Genomic DNA, 23,086 nt, shown 5'->3' with positions numbered 1-23,086 from the left:
CACGGGACAGACCTGGGGATCCACCCTGAGCCCTGCCACTGAAAGTTCACCCTTGGGGCCGGAGTTATAGCTCAGCGGCATAAGTGCCTGCCTGGCAAGCACAAGGTCCTAAGTTCAGTTTCCAGTACCAAAAAAAAAAAGTTCACCCTGGCGCAGGCCCAGCGGGCCTGGAAGACCCGACCTCGAAAATAACATCCATTTCCAAGAGTTACAGTCCACTTGCCCTGGCTTTGGAAGGCCTCAACCAGCTTGGGTATGAAATTCTGTCGGTAAAATTCTATGTCCAGACTTATGAGATCAAGAACAGCAAACTCTGCTGACCTGTAAAAGGGAAGCTACAAAAAACCCAAGGTGCTGGGAGTTTCAGTATGAATGGATGGCTTTAGAAAATAGAAATGTTTGTATGGCTAAGTACATGTCGACATACAGGTTTCCTGGTGGTCTGCAGGAATGTACTAATGTCTCAGTAGCAAAGAGAGCTCAGAAATCCCAGACCTTATTGTCCAAATCTGCCAGTGCAGGGGACAAGGGCCCCTTGGAAAAATGGCTGAATCCAGGGCTGGGGACAGGAAAAGAGGAAGATGGCCTCGAAGTATCTCAATGTGTGTAAAACCAGTGGTCAGAAATTGGTAGGAACAGAAAAACCTATCCTAAAATTTATATGGGACGTGAAAGACCCTAAGTAACAAAAAATAATCTTTAAGTAAAAGCTAGAGGACTCACATTTCCTAATTTGAAAACTTACTAGAGTCAGGTGTGGTGGTGCATGCCTGTAATCCCAGCACACTCAGGCTGAAGCAGGAGAATTGTGAGTTCAAGGCCAGCTTGGACTACATAGTGAGACCCTGTCTCAAAAAAATAAAACTTACTAAAAAGTTACAGTTATCAAAACAGCATGGTTGGTACTGGCATTAAAACAAGCATACACAGCAAGGGAAAAGATTGGAGGGCCCAGAAAAAGCCTCACATACATATAAACAATGGTGTCAAATGATTGGAGGGGGAAATTGAACCTAGTGCACTGAGATACATTTCCTAGCTTTAAAAAAAAAAAAAAATTAATTGCTCAGGCTTGGCTCAGACATGCAAAACTGCCTCACCCACTCAAGAGTGCTGGGATTAACAGGCATATACCACATGCCTAGTCTGGTAAAACGATTTTTTAAACCAGGTGTGGTGATACACACCTCTAATCCCAGCCCTCCTGAGCCTGGGGCAGGAGGATCAGCAGAAGCTTGAGGCCAGCCTGGGCTACACTGTGAGTTCAAGGCCAGCCTGAACTGTAGTGAGACCCTGCCTCAAAAACAAGACACCCCACACACATTTTTTAAAAATGGTGCCAAGAAAACACATACAGTAGAACTGGACCATTACTTCATGTACAAAAATTAAACCTAAGACCAAAATTATAAAAGTCTTAGAAGAAAACATGAAAAGCAAAAGCTGTCCAACATAGAATTTCTGACAGTGACTTCTTGGCTGATACAAATGGCAGAAGCAACTTGATTAGATTTTGCCTAGAACTTTTGTGCTACTATAAAAACTGAAAGGCAAATAATGAAATGGGAGAAAAAAATCACAAACCTTATTTGAAAAAGGACTGATAACCATAAAATAGCAAACAACCCTGTTTAAAAATGAACAAAAGGGCTGGGGATTTAGCTCAGCGGCAAAAGCGCCTGCCTGGCAAGCACAAGGTCGTGAGTTCGGTTCCCGGTACCGGAGAAAAAAACCAAAAAAAAAAAAAAAAGAACAAAAGACTTGATAGGCATTTCTTTAGAAAAGATACACCAAAAAGCACATAAAAAGATACGCAACATCACTAATCTTGTTTTGAGATAGTATCTCACTACATAGTTCACACTGGCCTTGAACTTGCTATGTAGCCTAGGCTGGCTTCACTTGCAGCGATCCTCCTGCCTTAGCCTCCTGAGCACTGTGATTAGAGACATGTACCACCATCCCTGTCTCAGCACCACTAATCTTTAGAGAAATGCAAATAAGGACTAGGACAGTACCTGCTAAAGATGGCTACTATAAAAAGTAAGTATGGGTGAAGATGTGGAAAAACAAACTTTTGTGCACTGCTAGCAGGAACATAAAGTAGCACAGTTGCTATGTAAATAATACAGCAGTTCCTCAAAAAATCAGCATTTACTATACAGTGTAGCAATTAACCTTGTATATGCTCAAAAAAGCAGAATCCTAAAGAGGTTCCTGTACCCCCATGTTCATAGTGGCATTACTCATAATGGCCAAAACATGGAAGCAACCTGAGTGCCCGCCAAGGGCACGGAGAGGCAGAATGGTGCTGTGCACAGTGGACAGCGAGAAGGCCAGAGATTATGACGTGAGCTACCACGCGGACCCGCACTGAGGACATTACTCTGTGAAATAAGCCAGTCAAAAAAGACTTCACGATCTAGATGAAGTGTAAGTCGTGAAAATCTGAGACCAAGTAAAACGGTGGCCGCTGGGGGAGGGAATGGGGAACTACTGTGCAGCGGGTGTAGCTTCACATTCGTAAGATAAAAAATGACAGGGAGATGTGTGGGGGTGATGGTCACAAAAGACTGGACACAACAGCACTGAATTGTCACATTAAAATAGTTAAGATGGGAGATTTTCTTGTATCCACTGCAACAGACAAATCTTTTAAAAAGATGGACATGCCCAAAGGACCCAAGAACCAACTGGAAGGATCTTCTGGTGGCCACATTTAGGACAGTGTAAGCATCAAAATAATGGGTTGTAATGGTGCACTGCCCATCACCCACTCCGAGTCCGTACCTGGTGCAGTCTTGCCATCTGCGGACACTGACGTCCACCCCAAGGGCTTAACGGACAGGGAGGTTCTTCTTGGGCTGGGGCCGACGGTGCTGGTCCCAGGTCCTGCCAGCTCCTCCACAAAGTACCCGGTCACCGAGGGGAGTGGGTGCCCTCGCTGTGACACACGAAGCACGGCATCAGCTTTATGGCTTCCCTGTCAAGAAGGTACTGCCCAAACCGAGCCATCGGCGAGAGCCAGGCCAAGTCAGTGACAGGCCTGTATGTGCTCCCTGTGGGGCCTGTGAGACAGGAGCCCGCAGGACTGACCGACATGGCAGGAGGTGACCAGAGGCCCCCTGTGCTTCTCAACAGGCCGCTGTACCAGGAAAGGGCAAGCCGCCATGAGACACCGCTCAGACCTGCCTGGGGCCTGGGTGGTAGAGTTCGTTTCCTATTCAGGAGTGGCACAGACAAAAGAGATGAACGGGAAGAACGAGAGCACAGTGTAAGAGCAAACTTCCATGTTATTTTAAAGTAATAAAGGGATTCTAATGATTTCATAGATAAAGATATCAATGAAGAGCTTGTTAACGTACCCTATTTTTCAGCTATAATTTTTCCATTGTGACGCTTTTAAAACTGATGTGAGTGAATTACCCAAGTCAGCCTGGGCCATATGTTTCTTCTGCGGAATACCTGGAATGAGTTTCTACAAAGTCATACACTCAAAAGAAGATACCAGCTGGGTGTGTGGCACACACCTGTAATCCCAGCACTTGGGAGGCTGAGGCAGGAGAACTGCTGCAAGTTTAAGGCTAGTATGAATTATAGAGACACTGTCTCAAAAAAAACAGAACAAAACAAAAAAACCCACACATGCTCTGTTGAATGTGCATCAAGTCAGAGCCAGCATTTTCTTAGGGCCTGTCAACCTGCAGGAATACCTCAATGAGACTCACCAGCCACGAAATTTTTTTTGTTTTGAAGGCCATAAAATGTCATTGTCCTTTTACAGCCTTTATCCTCAGTGTTGAATTCCCTTCTACCCTTGGCATCTTGCATTCCTTCTGATTTATTTCTGGTGAGTCAGGCAGTCCCTACTTGGCTAGAGAGAAAATGCCTTTATAATCATCCCATTTGTCTGAGACCGGTCCTCCTGTAGTCCAGTCCAGACTGGCTTTGAAGCAGCGCTCCTCCTGCCTCACCCAAATGCTGGGATTACAGGCATGTGCCACACGCCTGGCTTCTATCCAGTTCTTCACAATTTAAAAAAACAAAAAAACTCTGAAGCCTTCAGCCATGGCGAGGGGCACCTCCCTCCACCCAGTGCCCATGCGCCCCTCATGGGCTGGGAGTGAAGCTAGCTCCCCAAGGTGGCCCTGCCCCCGCACCACACTTCATTCCCGCAAATCTGTCCTTTAGTTACTGCTCACCAGGACCAAGAACTTCATTAGTAGCTGTTTATTGATCAATGGTTTGATATAAAGTTATTTCAGATCTTCAGATTTTTGCCCAGATGGGATCACAAGCATTACAAATTTTTTCTTAGAAAAAGGGGAAGGGATGAGATGGAAGGGGACCAACCTGGTGGTATTTGAGAATAAATTAACAAAAACGTTTAGTATTACCATTTATTGGTGACAAACACAAGTTTTACTTACATTCCATGGGGAGAAAATGTTCCAGCGTAAACACGAGTGGAAGCAGTACTTAACTCGCAAGGCTACCGTGCTTGCCGTCTGGACCAGATCGGACCTCCGTGCACTCATCTTTGTGCACAATCGCACATCAAAAGCAACACAGCCGCTTATATAAACAGAGCCATTCCTCTCAGCCCTACGTGGAGATGTCATTAACAGTATCAAGCACTCAAGGAAAATCAACCCGCAGGCTTGAACGCACTACACGGAGATCATACCCTGTAGTGTAGTCTAGTGCACGCTACGTCCTCAAGAGCCATATGTATAGACACAATTTTTAATAATCTTTAAAATAAGGATCAAAGTTCATTTAAGTCCCATTGCATTAACAAAAATAAAAATAAAATAGAAAAGGACCAAATAATCATCTAAAGTTTAAAATTCCTAAATTGTCCAATTATACAACTGTGGGAGACTTCACCAAAGTTTCTGAGAAGTCCAGGACTTCAGCTAGAGAGGCGGGCACCTAATTTGCATCAATGAAATGGTCCTGGGTTAGTCCAATAAAATAAAACTATAACCACATACACATGGATATGATCTTTGCCGGTTAGATTACTGATAAAGTCAGTCTCAGACAAGTTTCTAAACTGTGCTATGTAACTAGATACAATTGAGAAACCCTCAAATGAAAATTTTATATAGTGTCATCAATCAAAAGAAAATAATGAAACTCAGAATACGCATCACTGGTGGGAGAGAAAGCAGTGGTTATGGCGCGGGCACTACATGAGGTGGTGGGGCCAGAGCACGCTAGAAAGATTAGGTTATACTGAGTAGGAAGCATTTGATTCTCTGGTGCTTTTCGGTCTGGGGCCAACCTAAGGCCTCTTTCCGGCATGGCTATCCAGAGTCGTCCCAAGTGTCTGAGTGAGCCAGTTTGCTTTCTGTTTCTTCACACAGGAAAGGGGTAAAAATGGCCAAAGCACTGAGGTGCCCGGGGCGCGGGGCTGCTCATTTCCTGGACAAGCCAGGCTGCTGGGCAGCCCCTCCTTCCCACAGCGGCCGCGTCTGTGCAGGGATCAAGGTTCACAGAGCTGCGCCCACGGTGCCTGGTGTGTCCACTGTCTTCACTGCCGCTGCCCACGTTCTCACCCACCACGTCTCAGCCCACTGGAGGTATCAGAAATTCCAATTTTTCAAAGCAGTTTCAGTATTTTCAGTATATATGTTGGATTTTATAATGGTTCATGGCCAGAAAAGGTTCAGCACCTCCCACACCTTTAAAGAAGAAAAAAGTGTCAGTTTTGAAACGAAACTGAGCTAGTATTAAAAACGAAATTGGCAAATATTGGGAGGTCTAACAGTACAAGCCCTGGTTAATAACTCAGTTTTCTGGGGTACACTGTTCAATAAAAATGTGGATATTGTTATCGCTGGGGAAAAAACACTGAGTTAATTTTACGTTTCTATCTGCATGAAGAAGTATGTAGGAGACATACAAGGAACCAAAAAACTGTGATCCCTGGAGGGACAAGGCTCAGCGAGGGTGACGTGTCCCACCCTTCTTAAGTAAACTGTAAGTAAGCTGTAAACTGTGGAGCGTGCTACTGACTCAGCATTAACCCCAAAACCAGCAGAGACCTCCTAGAGAACACGGGAACCTTGCTAGGGCAACGGCCTGACAGGGACCCAGGCAAGTGATGCCCCGGAGCGGCTGACAATGGGAGTGAATGCAAACACAGGGCCTGCCGTGCACATCAGCTCACTCACACAGACACTGGTCCGTTTCCTGTTCTTGGCATCTCTGTGCTTTGTTGGTCCAACTCTGACAGCAATTTTAAAATATTCAGCGCAGCCTAGAGGGAATGGAAAGAAAAGTAAAACCAAGCCACTGCGCGGGGCTACGGCAGAACATGCAGATAGGGAAGTGTATTTCCAGTTGCCAAGGAAATGGGCAACTTCTTCAACTCTAGCCCCACCAAATGTTTGAATTTTTAACTTATAATACAAGTTTTTAAAAAATTATCCAGTTACAGCTGGGTGTGATGGTGCACGCCAGTAATCCTAGCATTCGGGAGGCTGAGGCAGAAGGATCACTGCGAGTACTAGACCAGCCTGGGCTACAAAGTGAGTTCAAGGCCAGCCTGAACTGCAGAGTGAGACCCTGTCTCAAAAAGACAAAAAAAAAAGTTACAGACTGCAAATTTTCTATCCTGCTTCCGAACAAAACCTACCATGTATTTTCCTTGTTACTGTACTATCTTCAGACACATTAACCTGATGAATGGATTACGTCCCATCAGGTGAATATACCACAGCTGAGGTTTGTGAATTCAGTATCTTCTCTCAGTTTTAGTGTTCCTTGTGACAATTGTACCGGAATAGAATACCCATGTGAGGGGCTTTCTCCTGCTGCCAGACACGGGCCTGCACTTCCTGTCCCGGTCAGGGATGAAGAGGAGTCTGGATGAGCCAGGACTCCGGCCCATCCTCACATCAGCAAGGGAAGGGCCAGCTAGAGCTGAAGCGTTCTTTCCCATGGACCGAGTGAGCTACCGACCCAGGCAGCTGAGCCCTCAGAAACAGGACATCCATCCGTCAGCTGGTCAGCAGGTCTGCCGGAGAACTCTGTTCCTATCTTTCTGAGACCAGTAAGAAGCTGAACACAGGAAGGCCCCACAGAAGCATCCAACTGACCCCACCGAGCCCTCCCCGACAGGGTGGCCGACATACCATGTCATGGCAGGACTCCACATCCTTCCCAATACCGTGGCTGATCAGAGGTGGCTGAGAGGAGCAATTTATAAGAGATACAAATTCATTCTTGTTGTTTTTGGGGAAGTCTTTGTATTCAACCTAAAGAGGAGAAAGAGAACTGAGGCCAGGCAGGGGAGCAGGAGGGGCAGGGCATGCTTCACCCAACTGCAGCCGCCGCCACTTGCCCTGCCACTCAGGTCGCCCCCAACCCTCCAGGAACCTTGTCTCCTTGGGATCCCTGGGCTAGAAGGAGCCATGTCCTTTCCTAAAGGTCACAGTCAGCCCATCGCACCTGTTCCCTTACAACCATCAGGTTTCTAGTAGTCAGCGGCTGGGTCTCCAGGGCTGCTTGGGTTGGGAAATGTACCTACCACAGGACCAGGACCTTCTCTCCTCCCCCGGCCTGTGATTAGGACGCTTCCCACCACCACTTCCCCACCAGGCCCCCCAGACAACTTGATTTTAGTACTTTGTTTTGCTTTCTGTAGAGCTAGATATTGACCCCGCTCACATGTGCCAGGCAAGTGCTCTAACCACTTTGCTACACTCCCAGGAAGAACTTCATTTTAGACGTAAGGTGCAGAGCTCATTTCCTGAGAGGAACCCAGAGATGACCACACAGAGCCACAGCCTTCAAGTTCAGGGCCAAGTTACCTGGAACCCCTGGACTGTGGAGAGATAGTCCAGCTGCTCAGAAGGTCTTGTGAGAGGTCCATGGGGTACGTGGCCTGAAGAGATGTTATTCTTTAAAATGGTCTCGGCTGTGGGCGAAGTGCCCCCGTACAACAATTCTCGGGCTATCATGGCAGTTACCGTAGCCTTAGCAGGATTCGGAGCCGCTCTGGAGAAATCTTTGGTATGATGTCCTTGACTGACTCCTACGGCCTGGGCAACCTCAGGCACCATGGGAAGAATTCCAGCAGGTAGCTGCTGATGACTAAGATAAGGCATCCTAAATTCATCCTCCTTATGACCTGGGGAGGGACACACACAAACACAAAGCCACGTTCACTGCCTGGAGAGAAACCACAAGCTGCGCACCCCATGCTGGCCATCCCCACCCTCCATCCCCAGCACATGCGGCCAGCTCCAGGAAGCCATAGTTACTGACACCACGTGAAGCCACAGTCACGGAGGATCACGATGATACTAAGGTCACACTTACTAGTCCCATTTTCATCCCCAGAGCCAGGTTCAAAAAAGGTTACTTTTCTTCCATCCCCTGGTTTCTTTACTGGTGTCTTAAAGAAAAAAAAAGAAAGAAAAAGGCCATGAACTTAAATCAAACCATTGAGATCTCTGCTGCCGCAGCCCAACACTACAAACTCCAACCCAAAGGAGGCAACAGACCTCACGTTAAGCCCCCCAACAGTGAGCACCTGTGCCGGCGCACGGCCCTGTGCGTGTGGCTGGTGCTGTACTCGTACGTGACGCGGAAGCACTGAACCAAAAGATGCTGGGTTGGCAGAGCCTCCAAGGGGAGTGAAAAGCTTTAGCTGGAAGCAACCAAATGATCAAGAATATTCCAATGAGAAAATCAGAAGACCTTTCCAAAGAGAGTGTGTGGGTGAGGGAGTAACACGTCGGGACCTACGCCCAGTCTGATGAGTATTTGGGGTCATGGTTATTAACCATGTGGTCCCGTGGTGCCTTTCTCCCTATCTCGTTGATAAACTGGCAGAACTGAGGTGTCCTGATTTCAAGTTTATCCCAACAGGATGAGTCAGGAAGGACATCTGAGGCTTTCCCTGAGTCCTTGTCATTCCTGGTGCAGGAATTTTTCAATGTGGGATTACTTTCATCTAGTGTTCAGCTTACATTAGAAAAAGAACTCCCACAGGAAAGTGCATTTGGCCTAATTCTAAGGTCGCGCCACTGCATTACCCCAGAAAACGCACAGTGCGCTCCACAGTTAACAAAAGCATTATTTCATCTTAAGAGTACAAACCACCCAGAACCACTCATGAATTTGAAGTAGATTACCCATCACCTGACAAATGCAGAGGACCAAGAGGCCCTCCCGCGACGCTGCTTCAGCCCACAGAGATACTAAACAGTAAGGACCTGGCCCAGAGCCTGGCTCACAGCCACGGACCGTGCATACTGGAGTGGCCCAAGTGGACAAGGTTCTGTGTCGAGGGTGGCTCTACTGCCCGAGGATGAAGCCTTGCCATGAGGCCTGCCCTTGCAGGCCACTGGCAAAGAGAGCCCTAGCACTCACCTTCTCCTCCGACTTGAGTGCTGGTTTGGTGGGCTGAGCCTGAGGAACTTTGAAACCCAGGATCTCCAGCATGTTTTCAGCTGCATTGCGCTTTGCCACCTTCTTGTTGGTGCCCGTCCCTTCTGCAGTGTGGTTTCCCACCTTCACCTGCATACATTAATCACAACACAGGCCAGTGCTTAAACCTTCTGAATAAAGACAGGCAGAAGTTGGTGTGCTGCTAAGAGCCTAGCAATTATCAGAAGCTGGATGACTTCACAGTGGTGCCCAGGAGCACACCTGCCCCAGTCTACAGGAGTCAATCACTACCCGTTCAGCAACTCAGCACTGCTGTTAAACACGGCCATTAAAACAGGTCAGGGTCCAACTGTTTCAACACACAGCTCAGAGTACTCACATCCATCACTTCCTAACTGGAATCCATTCAACAGTTATCTCTGCCCTTTGAGGGTCTGCCCATCTAGATATCGGTATGATGGACATCTATTCCCAACTCTGAGACCAGAGGTGTCATTTGATAGCCTGTAATCAGTCACAGTGGGAGTATTTGTACCACAGAGACATACAAATATTCCTATCACACATAAGAAAGTGCTGGAGGAAAGGTGTATGGAAATTAAGCTTAAAAGCAAGGAGGGCCCAAAGTCATCCCACTGTACCTAGTACAAAAAACCAAACATCAAGTCTTTTTTTTTTTCTTTTTGAGACAGGGTCTCACTATGCAGTTCAAGCTGGCCTTGAGCTCACTTTGTAGCCTAGGCTGGTTTCGAACTCACATCAATCCTCCTGCTTCAGCCTCCCAAGTACTGGGATTACACCACACCCAGCTTCACAAGTCTTCAAAGACTTCCTATCCAGTGCAGCACAAAAAGCACCCACACTGACTGTTTACAAACAAGCCAGGTCTTCAATGTTTAACTTTCACTTTACTTAGTAAAAACTAGTTTTCATGCTGGAACTAAAATCTCAGGTCTGAACTATGGTTTTGTCAAAAACATGAGCTAAAATGAACAGCAGTAGAGCATTATGTGCTGTTTGACTCTATAACACTACTGTTGGTGACCGTCACACTGAAGTTGCAGGTATATGACATTTACAATAAACAGTATTATATATAAGAAACTGTATGCTATACATCCTTTGTAGCAGTAAAATTTATATTACACAAATGCTACGTATGCGTATTTGTGTCTACTCTCACACGTACATTCTACTTGCCAAGACATCTTCCTTATGAATGGGTTTATTTTGCAGTGCTGGGGACTAAATACATGGCTTTCGCACTAAGGTACATCTCAGCCCTCTTTTTTTTTTTGAGACAGGGTCACACGAAGTTGCCCAGGCTAGGCTCAAACTTGCAATCCACCAGCCTCAGCCTCCCAGAACGTTGGAGTTACTGGCATGTGCCATCAATCCTGGCTAAAGCGGGTTTTACGCATGCTCAGCTGTGCTCTTCAGCAGCACATATACTAGCATGTTCAGCACATTCACAACCTCCTTCCAAGCTGGTCCTGACCACAGGGCCTGGCTGCTAAAACCAAAATCCCGTCATGAGCACTTGGCCTGCCGAGAGCTGGCCTAGGTCTGATTCTAATATGGCTATCTACCAACTACCTTACCTCTGGCAAAATACTGCTTTCTTTCCAGCAAACTGCAACTTAAAGAATGGAAAGATGACTCCTTTTCCTAGCTTCTGACCAAGTAAAAGAAACACCCCAGGATAGGGGATGGTTCTTTATGTACCGCACACTGCTACACAAAAATGAAGTACAGCAGTCGCCCTTATCTGCGAGGGGTTCACTCCAAGAATTCCCCTGGAGCCCTGACACTGTGAAGAGCACCAAGCCCTGCACACTATGCAAACACGAGCACTGTACTACCCCGACAGGCGAACGGATGCCAAGAAAGCTACTGTGTGATTAACAAGTAGGTGGTTACACAGCACACATATGCTGGGCACAAGGGTGTTTCACATTCCTGTGAGCCACAGCGGATGGCTCGAGATTTCATCAGCCTGCTCAGAATGGTGCACAATCTAAAGCTTACAGAGTACTGCTTTCTGAAATTTTCCTTTTAGTATCTTCAGATTTAGGCTAACCATGGGTATCTGAAACCCCAGAAAACAAAACCGCCTAGAAGGCGAGGCTACTGTATTCTTTTTTCATTAAACACACACACACATTATTATGCTAGGTGTGGTGCTGCATACCTATAATCTCAACTACTTGGGAGGCTAAGACAGAAGAACCACAATTTATGACCCACCAGGTGCAATGAAGACAGCGACTCACCAGCACCCTCTCCATGTACACACGGCCTGTCCCCACTCCTACCTGTTGGCAGGGGGCAGTGCTGTGCTCTGCAGACAGGCCTGCAGTGTAAAGTCCTCACAGCCCCGAAAGCAAAGTGGTCCTGTGACAGCAGTGTCTGATGGCACGCTGTGGCTCGGTGGACCCGGCCTCTTCCGGAAAGAACCCAGTCCCCCGATCTGGGACTGCCATGGTCAGAGAAGAGCTGTCCACAGCTGAGCCAACCCACCTGCATCACGAACTCCCTGCGACGGGGGAGGCCTCGCTCTGTGAGGAGAATGTACTCTGGTTCCTTCTCCTTTTTGGCCTGCTGGATCTGGGCCAGTCTGCTAATCGGATTCATCCCCTGGCCGTATTCTGGGCTTGTCTGTAACTGAGGAAAAAACAATGCAGACACTGTTTGCCGTATCACTCACAGAAAAAGCCTGGTCAACTCAGGTCAGCACATGCCAGGAAACAACGGGTTTTATATTTATGTAATGGCTCAGAATTAGTCAAATCTTTTTTAACCTTATAATATAAAAAAATGCTTTATAACTTTCTGTGATTATTCAAAGGTGATTTTACGGCTTTAGGACATCAATATTTCACTATCAAAGGCAAGCATCTTTGCAATGCTTTTTTTATGGGTCTCTTGCGATGTTACCCAGACTGATCTCAGACTCCAAGCAGCTGGGACAACAGACCTATCCTCTCAGCGTGCTGCCTCAATGCCTGCAGACAGCATACAACTTGTGCACATCCTCTCGAATACTACCATCGTCTAGATTACGTGTTACATATAACACAATATAAATGCCATGTAAAAAGGTATCATACTGCGTTGTTTAGGGAGGAACGACAAGAACAGCAAGGTTCTGCACGGTGAGTACAGACATGATTTCCCCCAAACTATTTTCAATCCCAGGTCTGTTGAATGCACAGATGGGAAACCCATAGATATGGACAGCCAGGGGTACTATGATGGGTTCCCACCTTTCTGAACAGTGACTTAAAATCCAAAAACCATTAAAAACTTTTTAAAAGCCTCAAGCTGATGCTTCATGAAAAGAAAAACCTAAAAGCACCAGCAGCCACCTTCTGTCCTCTGAAATCCTCACCCATGCCACCAGGCTGGAATGATTTCCAGGATACAGTAAGTGAAGAAAGGAAACTGTTGTGTACAATACCAGAGCTTAAGGAAGAAAAAGCAGGATCTTGATATAGCAATAAACTATAAAAATCACAACGGAATGTCCCCAAGTGGCATCTGTCCTTTTCCTGGTAGTAAGAAAGGAAGCCGTGGGGCTGGGGATTTAGCTCAGCGGCAAAAGCGCCTGCCTGGCAAGCACAAGGTCGTGAGTTCAGTTCCCGGTACCGGAAAAAAACCAAAAAAAAAAAAAAAAAAAAAAGAAAGGAAGCCGTGCAATGCTCTGCCACATCTGCCTGCCAGTGTGGCTCCAAGCAGCAGGAGTCAGCAGCTGCCCCTCCCCCACGCTGCCCTGGGGGCCTCCTGCGCCTCAGGACTTTGAACTGCCCGCAGAGACAGAGGCTCTGCAATTCAACCTCGTGCCTGCAGATGGCACACAGGACCCTGTTCCTTGTGGGGACTGTCAGGACTCGAGGAGCACCTCCCTCTCCGGAGGGGCAGGCACCCTGCAAGTGTCCTACTGGACTGAAGCTGTGGCCTCATCTTGAACGGCGGCTCTTGTGTGGCATCTGTAAAGGGACTGCCAGCCGGGCATGTGACACTGAGTTCCATCCCCCTGTATGCTGGGGAAGCAATCAGCCTTCTAAACGCCCAACCATTCTGGCAACAAAAAACGCCCCTTCATTCAGGAAAGTTCTCACCTTGCCTGTAGGTTTGGTTTTCTTTTTTATTCTTGGCTTCACTCGCTCAACTGCAGGCAGAGGTGGCAGCTTCTTCAACTCCTCAAGAACGGCAATAGCAGCGTTCTTCTTGGAAATCTTCTTGCTCTTCCCTTCCCCTTCCCCTACAAACTCCCCAACTGAAACCCTGGTCACAAAGCTCTTCATGTGGGGTGGGCCGCTCTCCCGGGCCACCTGTGTCAGAGGGAAAGACTGAGTGAAAGCGTGACAGACACTTGCTAAAAGCTGCGGGGCACACTGGTTGGCACACTCTCCTCTCGGGAAGCACGGCTGGGGGGGCACTGAGGGCAGGGCACACCACGTGACGGTGCATAAACGTGGACGAAAGGAAGCGGCGAGAGCTCGGGATGCTGCTGCTTCCCTGTCCTCCTGCTGTTCAAACTGGTTTGTGTTCTTGAGTCTGATGAGTCCAGAACAGTTTAGCCTGAAAGAGACTTTTCCACACACATCCCCTATCAAATGGTTCTCCTGGCCTTGGGCTCACAGCTGTTCTAGAAAAAAAGAAACTGGCCCAGCAAAGCCCAGAAATCACTGCAGCACAAAGAATTACAAGTTTATTTGCTCTGAGCTTGCTTCCAGCAAGACTGGGCTTATTAAATACTGGTTGCTATGCAACACTAAGAAGAATGAGAAAAATCTCTAAGCCCCCATAAAGAGTAAATTCCAGCATATATCAAGTTTAAAAAAAAAAAAATTGAACTACAAGAGTTAACCTTAGCCAGGTATGGTGGTGCATGCCTATAATCCCATCATCCAAAAGGTTGAGGCAGGAGGATTATTGCTAGTTCAAGGCCAGCCTGGACTACACAGTGAGACCGTGTCTTAAAAAAAACAAAAACATTTAAAGAACAAAACAAAACCAAAAAAACCAGCCAGGTGTGGTAGCACACACCTATGATCCCGCACTCGGGAGGCTGAGGCAGGAGGGTCACTGTGAGTTCAAGGCCAGTCTAAACTACATAGTGAGACCTTGTCTCAAAAAAAAAAAAAAAAAAAAAGTCAATCCTAATTTAAGAGTTAAGAAACAAAAGACTAGGGCTGGCGATATATAGCTCAGCGGCACAAGTGCCTGCTTGGCAAGCACAAGGTCCTGAGTTTGATTCCAGGTACCCCCTAGCCAAAAAAAGAAACAAAGATTTTATAGCTATATTCCAATATGTGCACAAAAATAAATATAACTATGTGATATGTTTATTTATGCAAAAACAAACATAAGAGAGACAAAGGAGAAATCAATGTAATTAGTTACCCAGAAGATAGAAGGGACAAGGGCAGGAAGGAGATGTGAATCTTCAGTATAGTTTTGATTTTCAGAACCATTTGCCATTTTACATGTTTAAAACAATGAACTGACAAAGATAGGAAGGAACCTAAAATTGAACAGAAGCAGAAACCTGACTTTTAAAGTGACCACATTACCACCACCTGGAAGGGAAATAAAAATCAAGGCCAAACTACATTAGCTAGGACACTCATAAAAAAGTAATGTGAGATTTGTATTACTAGATTTCAAGAATTACTACGAAGTCATAGCAGCTATATTATCATGATAATGCAGAAAAAAATCAACAGAACAAATTGCAACAACAGACTCACAAATATATAAGTCACCTGATTTCTAGCAAATATACCAAAGCAAGTAAAAATATTTTTTAAATAGTACTTAGAGCAGCTAGCTATCCACATGGGGTGGAGGGTGGGAATCAAACCATAATCTCTTATTCACACGATGAATACAAACTGACCTTCATCATAAACCTAAATGTGCAAGCCAAAACAATTTTTAGAAAACCTCATGACCACAAAGTCAGCAAAGAGTTAAATCTGAATGACACCTACCATAAAGAAAAAACAATCAGGGGCTGGGAATATAGCTCAGTAAGTGCCTGCCTGTCAAGCGCAAGGTCATGAGTTCGATCCCTGTACCGCAAAACAAAACAAAACCAAAAAATCAGAATTCCTCAAAAATTAAAAATCCCCCATCAAAAAAAAAATAGTATTTAAAAAATGAAAAGAGCTCAGCAGAACTGGTACACACAACTTTAAGTTCAGCTTGGGCAACTTAGTGATTTAGTGAGATTCTGTCAAAAAACAAACACAAGAACAAAAAAACAGCTGATGAAACTGTGCAAAGGCCGCTGAATTCTACCTGGCATGGGGGTGGAGGGAATAGTAGTCCATAGAATGGGAGAAAATAATTGTGTGTGTGGAAGAGGGGGTGTATCTGACAACTTATGCCCAGGATATTTAAACAACTTTTACAAGTCAACATAAAAAGACAAGTTACTCACCTGAAACAAAACTGGCAAATAATACTTGGAAAGTACTTCACAAAATAAAATCTCTAAATGGTCAATAAGCATATGAAAATGTGTTCTGTGTATCAGTCATCAGAGAAATGAAAATTAAAACTACTAGAAATTGCTAACAAACATACACACCCAGAATGATGGAAGTTTTAATTATTTTTTTTTCCAGCACCGGGAACCGAACTCACAACCTTGCGCTTGCCAGGCAGGCACTGTGCCGCTGAGCTAAATCCCCAGCTCCGAAAAATTTTAAAACTTACAAGGGTGTGGCTAAGTGATGAAGTGTGCAATGCTCTGGGCTCCATCCCCAGGACCACCTCCCCGGCCAAAAAAAGACTGACAATATCAAGTATCAGCAAAGATCACTTGGGAAAATGGGTGATTTTTATTGAACACCTAGCCTATGATCCAGTAATTCTGAGTACATGGAAACACAAGAAGACCAGTGTAAGGATTTCATAGCAGGTAAGGACTCATAACAGCCCAAATGTGTAAAGAATTCAAAGGTCCATCAAGTGGGTAATATATTAATTAAATGTTTCACATTCATCCAATGGAATACAGCACTGCTCAGGAATAAACTGATACATATATATGTATCATTCATATATAGATAATATCACATAGGAACTCAAATACAATCTAAATCTACAAACAAAGAAAACTAATTCATGGTGATAGAATTCTGAAAACACTTTCTTTTGGGTAGAAATTAACAGGAAAAGGCCAAGGGGAGTTTTCAGAACTGTATCTTGCTCTAGGCTGTGAGACACAGTTTTGTATGTATTTTATGTCAAAATTTATTGAACTCTGCACTCAAAATTCGTGTATCTGATGTAAAACATATGAGTACACTGCCAATACTGGGAAGAACGAATTCAACAACTGAACGCAGTACCTCCACCATCATCTGTGGCATAAAGAAAAAAGATACTACAGAAGTTTTTCTTTTACACTAATAATAAAGAAAAGAGGTTTGTCTGTTAGCTCACTGCAAAGGTATCTTCAACACCTGGCTTAAGGGGTTTGTTATTGATGCTAGGGGAAAACACACTCATGGCGGGAGCCTGATTCTTACTGTGGGAAAAAGGAGACTCAAATATAAACTAGGCCAGGGGTGCAACTCAGCTCAGACTCATGAGGCCCCGGGTTCAAACCTCACGACTACGATAGGAAGGGATGAATGAGGAGCGGCGAGGAGCACCCTGTGCTGCTGACCGCAGTTACAAGTTTGGAATCTGAAAACTACGTGCATTTCCTCGCTCCATCTCTAAGAGTCTAGAAGGAGCAAGTCTCCCAGCAGTGGTCAGCACGCCTGGCCCCCAGAACTGCCAGAAATTTCCATGTTTTCTGGTGCCAAAGCAAGAGCAGGAAAAATATAAAGACAAGACTTTTTTTTGTACCAGAAAGGAAGGAAGTTCTGAAAATCTGAAGAGGAAGTGTGAAGGGAACTTAATAATAAACTGTAAAGGAACACAGTGAGATATCCAAATACCAAAAAACCCAAACCAAAAAAACTATGACCCTTTCCTCCCAGTGTAAGTAAAAATTCACTCACAATGTATCGTAGATTTAAATTAGAGCAATCAGGTGTGGTGGTGCGTGGTGCTGTAACCCCAGCACTCCAGAGGCTGAGGCAGACGATAGCTGTGAGTTCAAGGCCTAGGCTACCTAATAAGCCTGAACTTCATAGCAAGAGAACCTATCTCAAAGAAATAGGGAGATAAGAGAAACATAATGATACTTCTAAAAGAAAACAAAGAATGAACTTAGGTTAGACAATGGTACCTTGGAACGTAACAATCATGAACTATAAAAGGAAAATCTGGAAGCTGGGTGTACTCAAGCAAGCTGGTATTCCTAGCTACCCAGGAGGCTGAGGCAGAAGGATCCCAAGTTGAAGACTAGCCCACACAACTCAAAGACTCTGTCTCAGAATCACATTAACAAAAAGAAAAGGAGAACCAGGAGCATATCTTAGTAGTAGAACATTTTCATACATGTGTGAGGCCCAAGGTTCAATACCTACAATGCTGAAAGAAGGGAAGGAGGGAGTGGCTGGGCAGATAGATCAGTGGTTGAATGCTTGTCTAGCATGCGCAAGGCCCTGGGTTCATTCCCCAGTACCAAAAGAAAAAGAAGAGAGCTTGCATTTAGAACACATAAAGAATTTTCAAAACTCTGTAATAAAAAGACACTCAAAAAAAGTTAACCAGGCATGGTGGAGCACCCCCATAATCCCAGCACCTGTGAGGCTGAGGCAGCAGGTCTGCTGGGAGCTCAAGGCCAGCTTGGGCTATAGAATGAGGCCCTGTCTCAACCCCCAGCCCCATGTTGTAATATGTTTTCTTCTTAAAAGGCAAAATTATACAAACAAAATTCAGATCAGTGGTTGCCAGAGGCCAAGGATGGAGGGAAGAAATTGACGGTAAAGGGGCACAGAGGAACTCTACAGAGTGAAAGACAATCTGTATCTTGACATTAGTGAGGAATACACAACTTCTACTTACTGTAATATGCCAAACTATAAAAAAGGTGACTGTTACTATATGTAAACTACACCTCAAGAAATCTGACCCCTGCTAGTGGCAAAGCTCTGTTAAGGGCACAGGAGCCAGCACAGAGGGCAATCGGGAGTCAGAATGAATGGCAACAATGAATCGATGCTCTGAGGAGAGGAAAAGGAATGCATCCGTACTGATGCAAAGCAATGTAAGAGGGGAGCAAGAAAAGCTGCTCTTTACAGTGGAATGCTGGTGGGGGCTGGGGATTTAGCTCAGCGGCACAGCACCTGCCTGGCAAGTGCAAGGTCGTGAGTTCGATTCCTGGTACCAGTAAAAGACCAAAAAAAAAAAGAAAAAACAAACCAGTGGAATGCTGGCTTGAAAACACATCACTCTGACTCCTCCCACAGTGATGGGCAACACTGACCAGGATCCTCCCTGACCTCAGGAACACTGGGGAATCCGGGAGGCCACAGCCTTCAAGGGTCTCCCCGAACCTTGTGGGAGGAAATCAGAGGCTCCCTGAAGGGAGCACATATGGTGTGGCGCACAGAAACTAACGGATAAAAGTAACATCAGCAACGCTGGAACAACTGACATCTTGTGACACTTGAGAGTAGGACAGTATCAACCACTCCAGTGGTGGTTCTCAGAAAACACACAGCCAAGCTGCGCATGGTGGCGCCTGCCTGTAATACATAGCGAGACCCTGTCAAAATTCAAGGACAAAGAACCTCACATAACTCAAACCTAATCATGACTAACAAGCCAGACACATCCAAAATGAGGGTCATTTTACAAAATAAATGATCTTTAAACATGTCAGTGTCATGAAACACAAAGAAAGGCCATTACAGATTAAAGGGCATCAAACAGACAGGTCAAGTTCACATAAGGTATGATCTTGTACTGAAAGCTACAGCAGGCAAAACAAAATTCTACAAAGGACATTGCTGAGACAACCGACAAGACAGGAACATAGGGTGTGTATTAGATAACCGTATCATAGCAACACTAAATTTCCTGTAATTAGTGACAAATTTGTGGTCACTTGAGAAAATACCCTTACTCTAAAGAGATACACACTGAAATACTAGGAGTCGAAGAGCATCGTACCTGCTACTTACTCCCAAATGATTCAGCAAAAGTTAAAAATAGACATTAAGATGATACACACACTCAGAAAAAGCAATTGATGGACACACTCCCTGTCCTATTCTTGCAACTCTTCCACAGGTTTGAAAACAAAAGGTTGAAAAAATGATCAGGAAAGAGAAGTGAGCCCAAGAAACAGCTGTCAAAGGCTGAGACGTGAGGCCAGGCAGCTGCACAGCACTACAGAGGCAGCTTTCAGAGTCCCGGGCCCAAACGCTGACAGCACTGATTCCCAGACAGGGCTCTCCACATCCTCCGACCAGGCTCAAGTGCACTGCATGGCCCGCGTGACGGCTCCCTTCACACGCGCGGTCCCACCTGGCCCCTCAGCAACATGTTCACTGTCTACTCCCATCAGGCCCGCACCAGGCTGACCCTCAAGGTGGATCCAAGCCATGCTGGCGTGACCAGGTCACGACTGCCTCGCTAGGACTGCACTGCCAGCACCATTGTGTTTGCTAACTAACACCACATGTTTCATCAGAAGTCCAGCCATATACATTTTCAGAAAAAACTGCACAAATGGCTATTGTCTCTTCCCATTTAATAGCCAATACAGCCTCCTATGTGAAGCTACTACCCAAAATTTTAAAAAGTAAGGACCATGTTCACTTACTCAATTATTCCAGAGCATCTGACACATGCCAGGAAATCTACATGCAGCAAAAAAGGAGCCTTTGCTCAATCTAAGAACGAATGTGAACTTTATGTAATTACTTACATTGACAAAACTGCCACCAGCACAGGAAAACTGTTTCAAATTACTACTTTAAAAGATACTAACCACCAGAGGGCGCTCCTACGATTTCTCTTAGATAAATACTCTCCAATTCCCGGTTTCACGTTACAGATTCCTGAAGGGAGGGATCAAAGTCAAGTCCTGAAATCTAAACAGAGTGGAGGTGGGAAGGAACCAATCTGGCCTCCAGACTCTACTGGCCAAAAATATAAAATGACAATCTCTCACTAAGCTTCAAGAAAGCCCTGTGAGTCTGGCAAGGCAGCAGCTGGTGTGAATGGATGAGGAACTTCGCAGGACTCCAGGGCCCTGTCCTGAGCACTCAACTCTAGTTGAGCAGTCAACTCAACTAAGGTGACCTGAGAAGCCAGGAATCTTTCACACTCCCTCCAGTCTTTACAAAAATCCATCCTCCTGGCATACTCACCCCTGACCAGGGAAAAAAGGGAAGGGACACTGCTTCCTGCACTGCTTCGTGTACCCTGTCATTCTGTCTGTCCTTCCCCTCTCCTTCCCAAATGTGTCCTTACCTTCTCCGAGGAGAAAGGCCATACAACCACGCTCTGACTCCAAAAGGGAAACAATTTTATAAACCTACTCTCAACTGTAGCGGGGCAGGGGTAGGTAGGGGGGTGTGGGCGCCGTGGTGGGAACAAGAAGCATCTTTGCATATAGGCCAGCCCCGTGAGCCAAGTTCATCTCTCCACCCCACCACCAACCAGGATGTGGGTCAGAAACCATCACCACTCTCTGCAGGCAGAGAATCTGGGCCAAATACTAGCACATCAGAGATTGTACAACTTTAGTAACAGGTATGAAACTGTGGGGGTCTCCTATAACTGCAAAAGCAAGGCTACAAAATTAAGTATTCTACAAGGTAGTACACTTCAGAAAGACTTTTTTAAAAAATCCACAATCAAGCGTGATATTAAATAAACTGCCATATGTCAAGCCATAAAAGAAACTTTAAAAATCCTCCTTCCTCTTCCTAGCCTATCTGGACTACGCTGTCTTTGAAAAAAACATATGTTACATGTGCTTTAACTTCCACTTTGAACAAATAACCCATTAACTGTTATTTCACAAAATTCCCAACAGCAAATGAAGCATAATGACAAAGCTTATGTCCTCTTTAAAATTATCTGACAAGATTTTTGAGACCACTAAGAGAGCCTTAGTACTGTAGAGGTAAAGATGAAAGAAACAAGCTCTCTGTCAGGAAGAAGACGTGTGTGAACAACATTCCACAGACCACTTCTGGAAAGTCAGAGACCAACTGAGGCCACACTTGATGCAGCCAGGAGTCATTCATACCCCTAAGGTAAGGGCTTGTGGGAAAGACAATACATACTGTACTGCTTTGCTAAACATAAAGGCTGAATCTTAAATTTAAAGGTTCATATTATTTCAGCTGCTATTTAAAGGGGAGAAATCATTCCTATGATGAATCCTAACAGGATTTTAAAGTACCAAATCCTACATGTAAAATAAGCTTACCTCGAAATTCACAGGCAAGTTCCGCTTAAGTGCAATCTCAAAAACTTGACTTATTTCAGATTTATTAAGATTTTCTTCTTCTGATTCTCTTCCATTCATCTAAAAGAAGAATAATTGTCTAGTAGTTAATTTTTAGTAAAACCATCAACAGTTTAGTTATTATAACAACCCTTAAAAGCACTGAATCTTGGCTCTACATATTTAACAAGAAACTAATGACCAAGGCCACATTAGCTCTAACTGTATGGGCAATGTTACTACAACCATGCATCACTGAATTTTAAAGGTTAAAAGTGTCCTGTCAACTGTGGGACAGACTATGTTTCATAAACTCACCATAAACAACTGCACAGAACAGTCCTTTGGGTATAAACAGCCCAGCTTCTCGAATTGTTAAGCTACAGTTTGAAAAAAGCCAAATACAGACAGATCTGTGCGGGACAGGGCAAGTTCAGAAACAGGTCTTCATCTTAAGTACACAAGTTTCTTATTTTGTTGTCAGTCTCTGGAAACCACTTTTGAAAAGAATGCAGTGAAACAGAAATTACAAAACTTCCACGCATCTCATACTTCGCACAGTTGGCAAAAATCCAAAATGCAAACTAATAAATTCCCCTCAACAAGGGCGGAGAGTCTACCTTTGTAACAGGGTTCATTTCTAGTTCTCCTGTCTGGGATGGGCTGAGAGAGGAGCGGGCCCTCCTCTCCGCGTGCTGGTGACAGGCTGTACTGTGCTGTGCTGCAGCGAGGGCATGAGAAAAGCAGGTGAGGCCCACAGCAGCAGCAGTCTCCAGACATGGCGTGAGAGCTCTTTTTCCACACTGTTGCTGTTCAGTTGTCAGGAAATTTATAAAATCCTATTTCCAAGGTTGGAACTATGTGATAGGAAGCCGCATCTGAAATTGGTAACTAGGCAAAGGACAGGACTGGCCAAGATGTTACACGTGTACATTTCCTGAAGTTCATCAGGTACATCCCATCCACTGGACAAGTATGAGAAAGCTGTTAATTAAATGGAAAATAGAGCCAGGCGTGGAGGCGCACACCTGTAATCCCAGCACTTGGGAGGCTGAGGCAGGAGGATCACTGCGAGTTCCAGGCCAGCCTGGGCTACAAAGTGAGCTCAAGGCCAGCCTGAACTGCATAGCGAGACCCTATCTCAAAAAGACCCAAAAAAGAAAAATAAAAAATAAAATAAAGAGCAAAGACAAAACAAAAAAGATGTGCAAATCACACTTCTGAGAAGGGATTGATATCCAAAATACACAAGGAACTACAACTCAACAATAAAAACTCCAAAAAGTGGGAATTTCT

General features: G+C 45.1%; 1 protein-coding gene and 1 long non-coding RNA gene across 2 annotated transcripts in view; one reads left to right on the top strand and one right to left on the bottom strand.

Moving 5' to 3' along the window:
* The first annotated feature begins 1,702 nt into the window (after nt 1–1,702).
* Nucleotides 1,703–3,360, top strand: LOC102008038. Its single transcript, XR_262322.2, has 2 exons — nt 1,703–2,433; nt 3,142–3,360. It is a non-coding gene; the product is annotated as an uncharacterized LOC102008038 (long non-coding RNA).
* An 855-nt stretch (nt 3,361–4,215) lies between these two features.
* The window catches only part of Stau1 (staufen double-stranded RNA binding protein 1), a gene marked incomplete at its 5' end in the record, with an annotated part of 32,063 nt that continues 13,192 nt past the window's right edge, over nt 4,216–23,086 (bottom strand). The window contains 9 exon segments of the mRNA XM_013518254.1: nt 4,216–5,690; nt 6,183–6,268; nt 7,146–7,268; nt 7,824–8,143; nt 8,335–8,410; nt 9,391–9,537; nt 11,929–12,072; nt 13,530–13,760; nt 21,773–21,871. Of these exon segments, the coding sequence (XP_013373708.1) occupies nt 5,675–5,690; nt 6,183–6,268; nt 7,146–7,268; nt 7,824–8,143; nt 8,335–8,410; nt 9,391–9,537; nt 11,929–12,072; nt 13,530–13,760; nt 21,773–21,871 (1,242 nt within the window).

This window comes from Chinchilla lanigera, unplaced genomic scaffold (genome assembly GCF_000276665.1).
Source record: "Chinchilla lanigera isolate Chin_1 unplaced genomic scaffold, ChiLan1.0 scaffold00044, whole genome shotgun sequence".
NCBI classification, from domain to species: domain Eukaryota; kingdom Metazoa; phylum Chordata; class Mammalia; order Rodentia; family Chinchillidae; genus Chinchilla; species Chinchilla lanigera.
This window is presented reverse-complemented; position numbering and strand designations above follow the sequence as displayed.